Source organism: Globicephala melas, chromosome 3 (genome assembly GCF_963455315.2).
Source record: "Globicephala melas chromosome 3, mGloMel1.2, whole genome shotgun sequence".
In the NCBI taxonomy this organism is placed as follows: Eukaryota; Metazoa; Chordata; class Mammalia; order Artiodactyla; family Delphinidae; genus Globicephala; species Globicephala melas.
This window is the reverse complement of record NC_083316.1, coordinates 55510182-55526975: the sequence shown is the minus strand read 5'-3', so window position 1 is coordinate 55526975 and position 16794 is coordinate 55510182. Positions and strand designations below refer to the sequence as shown.

Sequence of the window (16794 nt, the reverse complement as noted above, 5' to 3'; positions counted from 1 at the left end):
TGAGATGAAATAAAAATTGTTGAAGCTTGGTCTTATATACTTGGAGGTCCATTATAGTATTTTCTATACTTTTGTATATGTTTGAAATCTTCCAAATTAAAAACTTAAAAAAAAAAAAGGGTGATTTCAGGGTGTCCAGACTAACTCTACACATTTCTCAGTTTGTAATAATTAACGGAATAGATGAAGAAAATAAGTATCAAGCATCTTTACACGTCTGTTTCTAGCAATGGCAGATGCTCCATAGCTTTTACATAGGTTTAAGGTTATTCTGGGCTATTCTGAATTCGTGGTAAGACTGCATTCCCTAGCATTCTCTCCCCATCACACAACCCAGGCACAGAGCCACAGAACTCCTAAAGTACTGTCGACCGTGACAAGCGCACTGGGATCAAACGGGAAATGAACAGACTTTAGAGTCCGTTTTAAATTTGAATCTTATTTCTACCCGTCCCTACCTATTAGGTCAGCGCTTCTGGTCTCAGAGTCTCAGTCGCCTGTTTCGTAAAATGTGAACAATGAAGTCTACCTTGCAGGCTTGGTGCGTGAATAAAGAAGGAAAATATGGGGCTCCCCTGGTGGCGCAGTGGTTGAGAGTCCGCCTGCCGATGCAGCGGACACGGGTTCTTGCCCCGGTCGGGGAAGATCCCACATGCCGCGGAGCGGCTGGGCCCGTGAGCCATGGCCAATGAGCCTGCGCGTCCGGAGCCTGTGCTCCGCAACGGGAGAGGCCACAACAGTGAAAGGCTCACGTATCGCAAAAAAAAAAAAAAAAAAAAAAAAAAAAGAAGGAAACTATGAAGGGCCAACACTGGCTCTCAAAAGAGTTAACCCTCAATCTGTTCTGTCCCCGCCTCTGCAACGGGATGTAAAAAAGCTAACTTTCCTTTTCGAAAAGTTAGATATTGTAGCGTTTAACGTCGTTATCAAAAAAAATAGGGGCTGGCTAAGTCCCAGTGACCGGTATACACAGGGAAAATCCACACACGTCCATGCCTCGCTCAGACACAGGGCTCGCTTTCTCGACTCTAGCAAACTTAAACGGCCGAAACGCCCCGGGGACGGACGACTAACCCCGGAGCTGCGGCTCCTGGGCCCTAGTCGGGCACCGCCCCGCCCCCCCCCACCGGCCACGCACGCGCAGTCACTCGCCGGCCACGGCGACTGCTGTTGTCTGGCTTCGTTGGGCTGGGCCGTCCACCGAGCACAGGCGTGTCCCTGCTGAGGGCCCGCGCGGGCTTAGGCTTCCAGATCGACGGGTGGGGACGGCCGCTGAGCGTGCGAACAAGTCTTTGCTTTTCCGAGTCGCTCTTTTCCAGGCTCGGTCCGGTGGTCAACATGGCCCGTGAGTATGCGGACGGGTAGGGGAAGCGGCGGGGAGCGTCCGGAGAGGAAGTCGAGCTCCAAGGCGCGGCGGGCGGGCAGACTGGGGCCAGCTGGTGAAACCCCTTCCGTCCGGCGCGGTGGTGACCCGGTTTTTAGTCAGCAGAGGGAGAGGGACGGTTGGCTCCGGTCCGGCCTGAAAGGTCGGGCAGGTGCCTGCCCCTCGGGTGCGAGTTTACACGGTAAGGAACACCTCCCCGGTGGTGAGGTGTGTGGAGCCCCGGGAGGGATCCTGGTCTGGAGGTGGTTTATAGCTGGTACTTAATACTTAATTAAGGTCGTGAGGCCTAACGAGGACAGGGAACTCTAAGTCTCCTCTCTAGTTCTTTTGTTTGGCCCTCGAAGGTAATGTTTTACAAGCATCTGTAATGCTCGCTTAACAGTTGAATTATGATGGACCAACGTGTGTGTGCGAGGTGTAATCTGTGGTGTATCTTTCTCTCTTCACCCACACCTCTCAAAAGCCAGAACTTATTTTGGAATACTGGCCCATAGAGACAGACGATTGGAACGCCTCCTTTAAGAGATCTGGTGTTTATAGCCAGGGAACACCTTAACTGGTATCATAATACTGTTAGGAACTTTAGTGTTTACGTTTAAGCTTCCTCCTTGTCGTCAGATCCCTGGAACACCATTCAGTGCAGTACTCTGCTGGCTTATCTCTTAAAAAGCAAACTTCAGATGCATTTAAATAAGACCCTTAGAATGGAATTATTAATTTTGGAGATGGAAAAATAACATCACTATTTCTCTTTGTAGGTGGAAATCAACGAGAACTTGCCCGCCAGAAAAACATGAAGAAATCCCAGGAAATTAGTAAGGGAAAAAGAAAAGAGGATACCTTGACTGCCTCTCAGAGGAAACAGAGGTGAGTTATGCTAAAGGAATTCTTAAGTCACAGAAGTTTTCATTTTGGAGAATGGAAAGCAGTTTTAAAATCCTTAGTAGAACTAGGCCTGCAAGGAAGGGGTAACAGCTGCATATCTGTTGTGTGCCAGGCATACTAAAATTATAAGCGATAGTCATTATCCCAACCCATGGATGAAGAATTTAAAGCTCTCAAGCTATAATTTGTCTTGCAGAGAATCTCATGCAACTCCTCCACAACCATAAGAATTTCATTTAGCTTCCATGTGCAAGGCATTGTTAGGTGCTGAGGGTAAACATTTTGCAAGCAGACATCCTACTCATACTACTCTGGGTGACAGGTCACCAATTATATTGATAACTTCTGAAAGAGACACAAAGTATATGTAGTTATACTGACTTCTGAAGATCCATTGGATTGGAGAGAATGCAGGTGCACTGCCTTGACATACAAGTGACAATACAAAACTGCTACAGAAATATCAATACTTTGAGACTACAGCTTAAGTTTTTTTTAAAAAAAAGCATTCCTGTTTCTAAAAAAAGTTAGCCAAATTTCATTTTATTCTAAAATCAAATTTTGTTGTTCATGTGAAACTCGGAGGCCAGGTGAAGAATTGACTACACAGGCTCCATCGTGGCTTCTCTGTGGTCCTCAAGCCTGGCTGCACATTAGAACCACGTGGGAAAACTTGATGTCTGCTCAAGCCTGTGCCTTACACCCAGCCCTGAATTAATTGGTGTGGGGCTGGACATTAAAAGGTGCTCTAGGTAAATTTTATTATACTTAAGTTAAACCTGATTTTAAAAGCTCCCCAGGTGATTCTGATATGCAGTCAGAATTTAATGAAGTTGAAGCCCTTCATTACCACTTCACACTGTCTTTCTATTGACATTTATTGTTAAAGTGATAAGCTTTGCTTTAAATTTGTTTACTTACATTGGAGTAGAAGTGAACCAATCAGTGGAATGGTACAGATCAGTAACCCTGAAATAATATTTTTATTGAGAAACTTAGTGTAGTTTGGCTCAGTGATAGTCACTGCTTAATGACTACCCACTGCTTACAAAGCTCTGTGCTAGATGCTCTATATTTATTACCTCTATTCATCATAATTGTGAAAAGTGCTATTAGCCCCAATACATGCAATGAGAGACTGGGGCTCTGAACTTCAATAACATTACTAAGATCACACAGCAAGCACAGCAGAGTTTGGTTACAAACAGAAAAATAACTATTACTGTTTTTATTCAGGACACCTCATTTTTTTTGTAGCTGTCTTGTTTTTCCTTCCTTCTCATTCCTTGTTTTTGCTATTGGCCTCTCAGAAATGTCTTACTAACATGGTCAGAGCTACTCATCCTGAATTAAAATCTAATACTAAATATACGCAATAATAACATAGGAAAGAGCCTGGTCTTTGAAATTGGACAGACCTTAGTTTTTTGTGTGATTTGGGGCAAATTATTTAGCTCTAAGCCTTTAACTTTTTTTTTAAATCTGAAACATAGGGACAATAACTCAAAGGTGTTGTGGGACTTAATCCAGAGCCAGCAAAGTGCCTGGCACATAGTAGGTGTTGAATACATAGCCATTTAATATATTTTTTAATATGGGCTCATGGACCATCCAGCCCAGGTAATCTGGTTTTAGTTCACAGTATGTGAAGGTTCAGCCAGAGACACAAAGGGTTAAGAAAATGCCCTGAATATCCTGCTTTTTGGCTTGTAAGAAACTGAATAGATTCATAACATCTATGTTCTAACCCTAGGTACCACTTAGGATATCTAGAAGATTTCTGAAATGCCCCTTCATTCACGAAAAAATTTATAGTGAATTAATTTTGTTGACAACCAAGATTAATTGCCATTATTTCTACATATAGCTGCCTCATGTCAGATGGTGTGCTTGTGTGTGTGTGTGTGTGTGTGTGTGTGTGTGTGTTCGTGTTCCTCAGAACAACCTGATATGTATTACTCTAATTTTGAAAAGACTTGGAGGTCATTTATCCAAGGTCATGACAACAGTACAGATTGTATTCAAAATAAGATCTGACTTCAAAGCCTTTCCATTCTTCACCTTCTATCTTCACCATTCTATCTCCATCCATGAAAATGGAAAGACATGAAAGTTTATATCTTCTTTTAAATTGTTTTCTAATATACTGAATGGATTATTGTAGAAAACAAATGAGAACATAAAATCAGTTTTCCTGTAACAACTTACAGCCTTTTCCCCCCATATAGGGACTCTGAGATCATGCAACAAAAGCAGAAGGCAGCCAATGAGAAGAAGTCTATGCAGACAAGAGAAAAATGATGACTATTTGGAAAAGCTGGGTGCTGCTGCTAACTAAGTGTATCATAAGCTCTATGATCAAGATTTTGTAGAGTGAACAGCCAGTACATATGTTATATCCTTGTAAAACTATTTTAAACTTTACGTTTCAGCCTGACTTATTGTGATGTTTCAGAACCATTCTTCAAAGAATAAAACACTAACCGTGCATGTGACATATTGGTGAACATTGTTTTTTATCACCAGTGAGCATTTATACAATTTATTAGAGAGGTAATATCAGGTAATAGGATATTGTATATAAATCTAGAATCTTTGTCATAAACTTTGTTAAAGTATATCTTTAAAGTCAACTTTATTGTATAATAGAATTTAAGATACATTTATCTAATTTTGCTTTGTAATCAACTAGTTTGCTTGAAAAATTTACAAAAAATAGTAAAACCCACCTGGAATAGCAACTAAATGAACATAAACTAAATGAGGTCTCAGTAAGAGTTCTACTTACAGCTTTAAAATTTTCTGGAATAAGTGCCTTTTTTTAAAAAAGAATTTCTTTTTTATTTTTAAAGAAATTTATTTTATTTTTGGCTGTGTTGGTTCTTCATTGCTGCATGTGGGCTTTCTCTAGTTGCGGCGAATGGGGGCTCCTCTTCGTTGTGGTGCGCCGGCTTTTCATTGCAGTGGCTTCTCTTGTTGCAGAGCATGGGCTCTATGCATGCGGGTTCAGTAGTTGTGGCATGTGGGCTCAGTAGTTATGGCTCGCGGGCCCTAGAGCACAGGCTCAGTAGTTGTGGCACATGGGCTTAGTTGCTCCGCAGCATGTGGGATCTTCCCAGAACAGGGCTCGAATCCATGTCCCCTGAGTTCGCAGGTGGATTCTTAACCACTGCACCACTAGGGGAGCCCCTGCCTTTTTTTTTCTTAATAGAGTTTATTTTATAGAGCAAAATTAGGGTCACAAAAAAATTTAGATTTCTCATCTACCCCCTGGCCCTACTCATACATAGCCTCCCCATTATGAACATCCCCTACCAGAGTAGTACCCTTGCTGTAACTGATGAACCTACATTGACACATCATTATCACCCAAAGTACATAGTTTACATTAGGATTCACTCTTTGCCTTCTAAGAGTGCCTTTTTTGTGTGTGTGTGGATATGTTAATGTTTTTTGTTTTTAGTTGAAGTATAATTGACTTAGAATATTAGTTTCGGGCTTCCCTGGTGGCGCAGTGGTTGAGAGTCCCCCTGCTGGTGCGGGGGACACGGGTTCATGCCCTGGTCCGGGAGGATCCCACATGCCGCGGAGCGGCTAGGCCCGTGGGCCATGGCCGCTGAGCCTGCGCGTCCGGAGCCTGTGCTCAGCGACGGGAGAGGCCATGGCAGTGAGAGGCCCGTGTACCACAAAAAAAAAAAAAAAGAATATTAGTTTCAGGTGTGCAACATAGTGATTCAATGTTTTTATACATTACAAAGTGATCACCACAATGTCTAGTCACCATCACCACAAAAAGTTACTATAGTATTATTGACTATATTCCCTATGCTGTACATTATATCCCCGTGACTTTTTTATTTTATAGCTAAGTTTGTATCTCTTAATCTTTTTCCCTTATTTTGTGCATTTTCCCACCTTCCTCCACTCTGGTGACACCAGTTTGTTCTCTGTACCTGTGAGTGAATTTCTGTTTTGTTTATGTTTGTTCATTTGTTTTGTTTTTTAGATTCCACATGTAAGTGAAACCATATGGTATTTGTCTTTCTCCGTCTGGCTTATTTCACTTAGCATAATACTCTCTGTGTCCATTCATGTTGTCACAAATGGTAAGATTTCATTCTTTTTTATTGCTGAGTAATATTCCATTGTATATGTGTACATATACACCACAGCTCCTTTATCCATTCATCTCTCAAGGGACAGTTAGGTTGCTTCCATATCTTGGTCATTGTAAGTGCTGCAATGAACATAGGGATAGATAAATCTTTTCAAATTAGTGTGTTTGTTTTCTTCAGATACGTTTAATTTTTTTGAGGAACCTCCATACTGTTTTGCATTGTGACTATACCAATTTACATTCCCACCAACAGTACACAAGAGTTCCCTTTTCTCCACATCCTCACCAACGCTCATTATTTCTTTTTGATAAAAGTCATTCTGACAAGTGTGAGATGATATCTCATTGTGGTTTTGATTTTCATTTTCCTGATGATTAGTGGTGGTAGGCTTCTTTTCATGGACTGGTTGGCCATCTGTATGTCTTTGGAAAAATATCTATTCAGATCCTCTGACCATTTTTTAATCAGATTGTTTCTTTTTTTTTATATTGAGTTGTGTAAGTTCTCTCTGTATTTTTTATATTAACCCCTTATTGGACATATCATTTGCAAATATCTTCTCCCATTCAGCCTTTCAGGATGTTGCCTTTTGATTTTGTTGATGGTTTCCTTTGCCAGGCAAAAGCTTTTTAGTTTGGTGTAGTCCCATTTGTTTATTTTTGTTTTTTGGGGTTTTTTTTGGCTGTGCTATGTGGCTTGTGGGATCTTAGTTCCCCGACCAGGGATTGAACCTACACAGAAAGCACAGAGTCCTAATCACTGGACCGCCAGGGAATTCCCTGTTTATTTTTGCTTTTGTTGACCTTGTCTGAGGAGACGGATCCAAAAAAGTACTGCTAATTCTGATGTGAAATATCATACATAGTGCCTATATTTTCTTCTAAGAGATTTGTGGTTTCATGTCTTACATTTAAGTCTTTAATCTGTTTTGAGTTTATTTTCATACATGGTGTAAAAAAGTTGTCTAGTTTCATTCTTTTACATATAACTCTACAGTTTTGCCACCACGACTTATTGAAGAGTCTGTCTTTCCCCTATTTTGTATTCTTGCCACCTTTGTTGTACATTAATTGTGCATTTAAGTGTGGGTTCATTTCTGGGCTGTGTATTCTGTTCAGTTGATCTATATGTCTGTTTTTATGCCAGTATCATACTGTTTTGATGACCGGAACTTAGTAGTATAGTTTGAAATCAGGGACCATGATACCTTCAACCTTTCTTTCTCAAGATTGCTTTGGCTATTTGAGGTTAAGATTTGTTCTTTTTCTGTGAAAAATGCAATGGGTGTTTTGATAAGGATTGCACTGAATCTGTAGATTGCTTTCGGTGTTATGGACATTTTGACAATAATAATTCTCCCAATCCATGAACACAGAATAGCTTTCTATTTATTTGAGTTGCCTGCAATTTTATTCATCAGTGTTTTACAGTTTTCAGAGCACAGGTCTTTCACCTCCTTGAGCAAATTAATTCCTAGGTATTTTATTCTTTGTGATGCAATTCCAAATGAATTATTTTCTTAATTTCTCTGTCTGCTGATTCATTATTAAGGTATAAAAATGCAACAGGTTTCTGTATATTCATTCTGTATCCTGAAACTATACTAAATTTTTTTTAGTTCTAATAGTCTTTTTGCTGGTATCTTTAAGGTTTTCTATATATAGTATAATGCCGTCTGCAAATAGCGACAGTTTTATTTCTTCCTGTCCAGTTTGGTTGACTTTTTGTTTGTTTTTTGTCTGTGCTGCACAGCATGTGGGATCCTAGTTCCCCAACCAGGGATCAAACCCACACCCCCTGCAGTGGAAGCACAGAGTGTTAACCACTGGACCACCAGGGAGGTCCTTGGATGACTTTTATTTATTTTCTTGTCTGATTGCTCTGACTGGGATGTCTAACTATGTTGAATAACAGTGGCAAGAGTGTCCTTGTCTTGTTCTCAATTTTAGAGGAAAAGCTTTCAGCTTTCCAGTATTGTGTATGAAGTTAACTATGAGTTTGTCATATATGGCCTTAATTATGTTGAGGTATGTTCCCTCTGTAACCACTTTGTTGCGAGCTTTTATCATAAATGGATGTTGAATTTTTCTTAACAGCTTTTTCTGCAGCTACTTATATGATTTTTATTCTTCAATTTGTTAATATGATATATAACATTGATGGATTTGTAGATATTGAACCACCCTTGCATCCCTGGGGTAAATACCACTTGGTTATAGTGTATAATCCTTTTAATGTATTGTTGAATTCAGTTTGCTAATATTTTGTTGAGGATTTTTGCATCTTTGTTCATCAGTGATATTGGCCTATAATTTTCTTTTTTTATACTGTCTTTGTCTGGCTTGGATCGGTTAGTGCTGGACTCGTAGAATGAATTTGGAAGCATTCCTTATTCTTCTGTTTTTCGGAACAGTTTGAGAAGGGTAGGTATTAATTAACTGTTCCTTATATGTTTGGTAGAATTTACCTGTGAAGCTGTCTGATCCTGGACTTCTAGTTGTTGGCAGTTTTTGGTTACTGATTCAATTTCATTACTAGTAAACAGGCTGTTCAGATTTTCTGTTCTTCCTGATTCATTCTTGGAAAATTGTACATTTCTAGGAATTTATCCATTTCTTCTGTGCTGTCCAGTTTGTTGGTGTAATTGTGGTAGTCTCATGATTCTTTGTATTTCTGTGGTATTAATTGTAACTTCTGCCCTTTCATTTCTGATTTTATTTGGGGCCCCTCTTTCTCTTGATGAGTCTTGCTAAAGGTTTATAAATTTTGTTTATCTTTTCAAAGAACCAGCTCTTAGTTTCACGGATCTTTTTAATTGATTTTTTTAGCCTCTATTTCATTTATTTCTGCTCTAATCTATTATTTCCTGACTTCTACTAACTTTGGGCTTTGTTCTTCTTTTCCTAATTCCTTTAGATGGAAAGTTAAATTGTTTATTTGAGATTTTTCTTGTTCTTGAGGCAGGCCTGTATTGCTATGAACTACCCAATTAGAATTGCTATTGCTGTGTCCCATAGATTTTGGAAAATTGTGTTTCCATTTTCATTTGTCTAAAGGTATTTTTTTATTTCCTTTTTCATTTCTTCATTAAACCATTGGTGGTTTACTGAAAAGTTGTTTAGTCGCCACATGTTGTGTGTTTTCCAGTTTTCTTCTTACAACTGATTACTGGTTTCATACTGTTGTGGTTGGAAAAGATGCATGATATGATTTCAGTCTCCTTATATTTATTGAGACTTGTTTTGTGGCCTAACGTGATCTCTCCTAGACAGTGTTTCATGTGCACTTGAAAAGAATGCATGCCCTGCAGTTTTGGGGTTTTTTTTGTTTTGTTTTTTTTCTTAACATTGTTATTAGAGTGTAATTGCTTTACAGTGTTGTTGTTAGTTTCCGCTGTATAACAAAACGAATCAACTATATGTATACGTATATCCCCATATCCCCTCCCTCTTGCATCTCCCTCCGACCCTCCTTATCCCACCCCTCTAGGTGGTCTCAGAGCACCAAGCTTATCTCCCTGTGCCATGCAGCTGCTTCCTACTAGCTAGCTATTTTACATTCGGTAGTGTATATATGTCAATGCTACTCTCACTTCGTCCTAGCTTACCCTTCCCCCTCCCCGTGTCTTCAAGTCCATTCTCTATGTCTGTGTCTTTATTCCTGTCCTGCCCCTAGGTTCATCAGAACCATTTTTTTTTATATTCCATCTATATGTGTTAGCATACAGTATTTGTTTCTCTCTTTCTGACTTACTTCACTCTGTATGACAGACTCTAGGTCCATCCACCTCACTACAAATAACTGAATTTCATTTCTTTTTATGGCTGAGTAATATTCCATTGTATATATGTGCCACATCTTCTTTATCCATTCATCTGTCGATGGACACTTAGGTTGCTTCCATGTCCTGGCTATTGTAAATAGTGCTGCAATGAACATAGTGGTACATGACTCCTTTTGAATTATGGTTTTCTCAGCGTATATGCCCAATAGTGGGATTTTTGGGTCATATGGTAGTTCTATTTTTAGTTTTTTAAGGAACCTCCATACTGTTCTCCATAGTGGCTGTATCAATTTACATTCCCAGCAACAGTGCAACAGGGTTCCCTTTTCTCCACACCCTCTCCAGCATTTATTGTTTGTAGATTTTTTGTCAGTGGCCACTCTGTCTGGTAGTTTCGATTTGCATTTCTCTAATGATTAGTGATGTTGAGCATTCTTTCGTGTGTTTGTTGGCAATCTGTATATCTTTTTTGGAGAAATGTCTAGGCCTTTTGCCCGTTTTTGGATTGGGTTGTTTGTTTTTTTGATATTGAGCTGCATGAGCTTCTTGTATATTTTGGAGATTAATCCTTTGTCAGTTGCTTCATTTGCAAATATTTTCTCGCATTCTGATGGTTGTCTTTTTGTCTTGTTTATGGTTTCCTTTGCTGTGCAAAAGATTTTAAGTTTCATTAGGTCCCATTTGTTTATTTTTCTTTTTATTTCCATTTCTCTAGGAGGTGAGTCAAAAAGGATCTTGCTGTGATTTATGTCATAGAGTGTCTGCCTGTGTTTTCCTCTAAGAGTTTTATAGTGTCTGGCCATACATTTAGGTCTGTAATCCATTTTGAGTTTATTTTGGGGTTTGGTGTTAGGGAGTGTTCTAATTTCATTCTTTTACATGCAGCTGTCCAGTTTTCCCAGCACCACTTATTGAAGAGGCTGTCTTTTCTCCATTGTATATTCTTGCCTCCTTTATCAAAGATAAGGTGACCTTAGGTGCGTGGGTTTATCTCTGGGCTTTCTATCCTGTTCCATTGATCTATCTTTCTGTTTTTGTGCCAGTACCATATTGTCTTCATTACTGTAGCCTTGTAGTATAGTCTGAAGTCCAGGAGCCTGATTCCTCCCACTCCATTTTTCTTTCTCAAGATTGTTTTGGCTGTTCGGGGTCTTTTGTGTTTCCATGCAAATTGTGAATATTTTGTTCTGGTTCTGTGAAAAATGCCATTGGTGGTCTGATAGGGATTACATTGAATCTGTAGATTGCTTTGGGTAGTAGAGTCATTTTCACAATGTTGATTCTTCCTCTCCAAGAACATAGTATATCTCTTTGTCTGTTTGTATCATCTTTAATTTCTTTCATCAGTATCTTATAGTTTTCTTCATACAGGTCTTTTGTCTCCTTAGGTAGGTTTATTCCTAGGTATTTTATTCTTTTTGTTGTAGTAGTAAATGGGAGTTTTTTCTTAATTTCTTTTTCAGATTTTTCATCATTAGTGTATATGAATGCAAGAGATTTCTGTGCATTACTTTTGTATCCTGCTACTCTACCAAATTCATTGATTAGCTCTAGTAGTTTTCAGGTAGCATATTTAGGGTTCTCTATGTATAGAATCATGTCATCTGCAAACAGTGACAGTTTTACTTCTTCTTTTCTGATTTGGATTCCTTTTATTTCTTTTTCTTCTCTGATTGCTGTTTCTAAAACTTCCAAAACTATGTTGAATAATAGTGGTGAGAGTGGGCAACCTTGTCTTGTTCCTGATCTTAGAGGAAATGGTTTCAGTTTTTCACCATTGAGAATGATGTTGGCTGTGGGTTTGTCATATATGGCCTTTATTATGTTGAGGTAGGTTCCCTCTATGCCTACTTTCTGGAGAGTTTTTATCATAAATGGGTATTGAATTTTGTCAAAAGCTTTTTCTGCATCTACTGAGATTATCATATGGTTTTTATCCTTCAATTTGTTAATATGGTGTATCATATTGATTGATTTGCATATATTGAAGAATCTTTACATTCCTGGGATAAACCCCACTTGATCATGGTGTATGATCCTTTTAATGTGCCATTGGATTCTGTTTGCTAGTATTTTGTTGAGGATTTTTGCATCTATGTTCATCAGAGATATTGACCTGTAGTTTTCTTTCTTTGTTACATCTTTGTCTGGTTTTGGTATCAGGGTGATGGTGGCCTCATAGAATGAGTTTGGGAGTGTTCTTCGCGCTGAAATATATTGGAAGAATTTGAGAAGGATTGGTGTTGGCCCTTCTCTCAATGTCTGATAGAATTCACCTGTGAAGCCATCTGGTACTGGGTTTTTGTTTGTTGAAAGATTTTTAATCACAGTCTCAATTTCACTGCTTATGATTGGTCTATTTATATTTTCTGTTTCTTCCTGGTTCAGTCTCAGAAGGTTGTGCTTTTCTAAGAATGTGTCCATTTCTTCCAGGTTGTCCATTTTATTGGCATATAGTTGCTTATAGTAATCTCTCATGATCCTTTGTATTTCTGCAGTGTCAGTTGTTACTTCTCCTTTTTCATTTCTAATTCTGTTGATTTGAGTCTCTTCCCTTTTTTCTTGATGAGTCTGGCTAATGGTTTATGGATTTTGTTTATCTTCTCAAAGAACCAGCTTTTAGTTTTATTGACCTTTGCTATTGTTTCTCGTTTCTATTTCATTTATTTCTGCTCTGATCTTTATGATTTCTTTCCTTCAACTGACTTTGGGTTTTCTTTGTTATTCTTTCTCTAGTTGTTTTAAGTATAGGGTTAGATTTTTTGTTTGATATTTTTCTTGTTTCTTGAGTTGAGATTGAACTGCTATAAACTTCCCTCTTAGAACTGCTTTTGCTGCATCCCATAGGTTTTAGGTTGCTGTGTTTTCATTGTCATTTGTTTCTATGTATTTTTAAATTTCTTCTTTGATTTCTTCAGTGATCTCTTGGTTATTTAGTAGTGTATTGTTTAGCCTCCATGTGTTTGTATTTTTTACAGATTTTTTCCTCTAATTGATATCTAGTCTCATAGCATTGTGGTCTGAAAAGATACTTGATACGATTTCAATTTTCTTAAATTTACCAAGGCTCGATTCGTGACCCAAGATATGGTCTATTCTGGAGAATGTTCCATGAGCACTTGAGAAGAAAGTGTATTCTGTTGTTTTTGGATGGAATGTCCTATAAATATCAATTAAGTCCATCTTGTTTAATGTATCCTTTAAAGCTTGTGTTTCCTATTTATTTTCATTTTGGATGATCTGTCGATTGGTGAAAGTGGGGTGTTAAAGTCCCCTACTCTGATGTATTACTGTCTATTTCCCCTTTTATGGCTGTTAGTAGTTGCCTTATGTATGGGCTTATGTATTGAGGTGTATTGTATTGAGGTGCTCCTGTGTTGGGTGCATAAGTATTTACAATTGTTATATCTTCTTCTTGGATTGATCCCTTTATCATTATGTAGTGTCCTTCTTTGTCTATTGTAATAGTCTTAATTTTAAAGTCTATTTTGTCTGATATGAGAGTTGCTACTCCAGCTTTCTTTTGATTTCCATTTGCATGGAATATCTTTTTCCATTCCCTCACTTTCAGTCTGTATGTGTCCCTAGGTCTGAAGTGGGTCTCTTGTGGACAGCATATGTACGGGTCTTGTTTTTGTATCTGTTCAGCCAGTCTGTGTCTTTTGGTTGGAGCATTTAATCCATTTACATTTAAGGTAATTATTGATAGGTATGTTCCTATTACCATTTTCTTAATTGTTTTGGGTTTGTTTTTGTAAGTCATTTCCTTCTCTTGTGTTTCCTACCTAGAGAAGTTCCATTAGCGTTTGTTGTAAAGCTGGTTTGGTGCTGCTGAATTCTATTAACTTTTGCTTATCTGTAAAGGTTTTAATTTCTCCATTGAATCTGAATGAGATCCTTGCTGGGTAGAGTGATCTTCGTTGTAGGTTTTTTCCTTTCATCAGTTTAAATATGTCTTGCCACTCCCTTCTGGCTTGCAGAGTCTCTGCTGAAAGATCAGCTGTTAACCTTATGGGGATTCTCTTGTATGTTATTTGTTGCTTTTCCCTTGCTGCTTTTAATATTTTTTCTTTGTATTTAATTTTTGATAGTTTGATTAATAAGTGTCTCAGTGTGTTTCTCTTTGGGTTTATTCTGTATTGTACTCTCTGTGCTTCCTGGACTTTATTGACTATTTCCCTTCCCATGTTAGGGAAGTTTTCGACTATAATCTCTTCAAATATTTTCTCAGACCCTTTCTTTTTCTCTTCTTCTTCTGGGACCCCTATAATTCAAATGTTAGTGTGTTTCATATTGTCCCAGGGGTCTCTGTGACTGTCCTTAACACTTTTCATTCTTTTCTCTTTATTCTTCTCCCTGGCAGTTATTTCCACCATTTTATCTTCCAGCTCACTTATCCGTTCTTCTGCCTCAGTTATTCTGTTATTGATTCCTTCTAAAGTATTTTTAATTTCAGTAATTGTGTTGTTCATCAGTTTGTTTGCTCTTTAGTTCTTCTAGATCCTTGTTAAATGTTTCTTGTATTTTCTCCAATCTTTTTCTGAGATTTTGGATCATCTTTACTATGATTACCCTGAATTCTTTTTCAGGTAGGTTGTCTATTTCATCTTCATTTATTCGGACTTGTAGGTTTTTACCTTGCTTCTTCATCTGTAACATATTTTTTTGTCATTTCTTTTTTTTTTTTTTTTTTTTGATGGGTGGTGCTGTATTGCTGTCTTACTGGTTGTTTGGCCTGAGATGTCCAGCACTGGAGTTTGCAGGCAGTTGGATAGAGCTGGGTCTTGGTGCTGAGATGAGGACCTCTGGGAGGCCTCACTCTGATTGATATTCCCTGGGGTCTGAGGTTCTTCGTTAGTCCAGCAGTTTGGACTTGGAGCTCCCACCAAAGGAGCCTGGGCCCAACCTCTGGCCTGGGAACCAAGATCACGCAAGCTTTGTGGTGGGGTTAAAAAAAAAAAAAAAAAAGTACAATATCAAAGAATAAAAAATAAAATAAAATTATAAAGATAAAAAATATATTAGGAAAAATTATAATTGAAACAACTGCAACAAGGTAAAATAAAACCACAACAGAGAAAAGAAAAAAAAAAGGGGGGTGGGAACAAGCCAAAAGGAGAGATCACTAAAAAAGTATAAGGAATAAAATAAAATTAGAAAAATAAAAGATTTACTAAGAAAATTAAAAATATGAAAGAATCAACAGCAGTGAATCAACAAGGCAAAACAGAACCCCAATCTAAGAAAGGAAGAAAGAAAAAGCCTTGGCTCTGCTGGTGAAGTTTAGACGAGGGGTGGCACTTAGGCAGGGGTGGGGTTTAGGGTGGGGCAGACCTAGGCGGGAGGGGTGTGACGTTTGAGCATGTGGCAGGGCCTAGGCGGGGTGCCTCTGCTTAGGACCTGCACAGAAGGGGAGAGGCAGCATGTCTAAAGGAGGGTCTCTAGAGTGTTGAGTTCTGGAGTTTGGGGCCTTGAGTGAGGGTGTGTGGGTGGGGTTTAGGCCCAGCTCGTTGAAGGGGGTCTCCAAGTGTAAAAGTAGGGCCCTGGGTGGGCGTGTAGGGGCGAGGCTTGGGTTCTGCATGGCAGGAGGGAAACTCCGAGGACAGAGGATTAGGCCCAGGGGCCCAACAGGCTCCCCAGTGCCTAAGTGGACAGGGAAAGCACTGGCCGCGTTCCCTTCCTTTCCTTTGTGCCCCTCCCCCACCTTCTCCCCCAGCGTCTACCCCGTTGCCGCTGGACCCCTGACCATGGGTGGGTCCTGCTGGTTGTAGGAACTCCTTCCCTCCCCAGCCACCCCTCAGGGGTGCCAGTCCCGGAGGTCCAGCCTTTACTTTTGCTCCCCCTTCCCTCCCTCCCACTCCCTCAGGGCCCGCATGGCTGGACGGGACCTAGGTGGGCAGAGGATCAGGCCCAGGATCTGAACAGGTTCCTGGGGGTCCAAGTGGGCAGGGGAAACCTGACCACGCTCCCTTTTGATCCTCTGCCCTCCCAATGGTTCCCCAATTTCCCCCTTCAGGCGTGGGATCCCTTCCCCTCCCCCAGCCGCCCCTCAGGGGCACCAGTCCTGTCCCACCTCCACTTCTCCCCTTTCACTCCCCCCACGCCCAACGTGGGGGTTCCTCCCATCCCCTTTGGTGTCCGTGGTCCTCCACTGGTGCCTGCTAGGTGCCCTAGTTGTGCAGAGACGCAGATTCCGCGTCCTCCTAGTACGCCATCTTGACTCCACCCCTTCTGCAGTTTTGGAATGTTCGGTATATATGTATTAAGTACATCTGGTTTAATGTGTTGTTTAAAGCCAGTGTTTCCTTATTGATTTGTCCAGATAATCTATCCATTTGATACACATGGGATATGAAAGTCCCCTGCTATTATTGTATTACTATCAATTTCTCCCTTTATGTCAATATTTGCTTTATGTATTTAGGTGCTCCTATGTTGAGTGCATAGGTATTTATGAATGTTATATCCTCTTCTTGGATTAACCCCTTTATCATTATGAAAGGCTCTTCTTAGTCTCTTATTATAAACTTTATTTACAGTCTGTTTTGTTTTATATGTGTATTGCTACCACAGATTTCTTTTTGTTTCTATTTGCATGGCATATCCTTTCCCATTCCTTCATT

At 39.5% G+C, this 16794-nt stretch overlaps 1 protein-coding gene across 1 annotated transcript; it reads left to right on the top strand.

Annotated features, from left to right (window-relative positions):
• The first annotated feature begins 1134 nt into the window (after positions 1-1134).
• On the top strand, positions 1135-4764 carry SERF1B (small EDRK-rich factor 1B). The gene is made up of 3 exons (XM_030845144.3): positions 1135-1345; positions 2143-2251; positions 4498-4764. Exons 1-3 carry the CDS (start codon positions 1339-1341, stop codon positions 4568-4570), a joined length of 189 nt encoding a protein of 62 aa, XP_030701004.1. The 5' UTR covers positions 1135-1338; the 3' UTR covers positions 4571-4764.
• Positions 4765-16794: the final 12030 nt, after the last annotated feature.

Coding starts and splice junctions, on each gene's coding strand:
- SERF1B (XM_030845144.3), top strand. Junction 2,252..4,497: donor GCCTCTCAGAGGAAACAGAG/GTGAGTTATGCT, acceptor CCCCCCATATAG/GGACTCTGAGATCATGCAAC.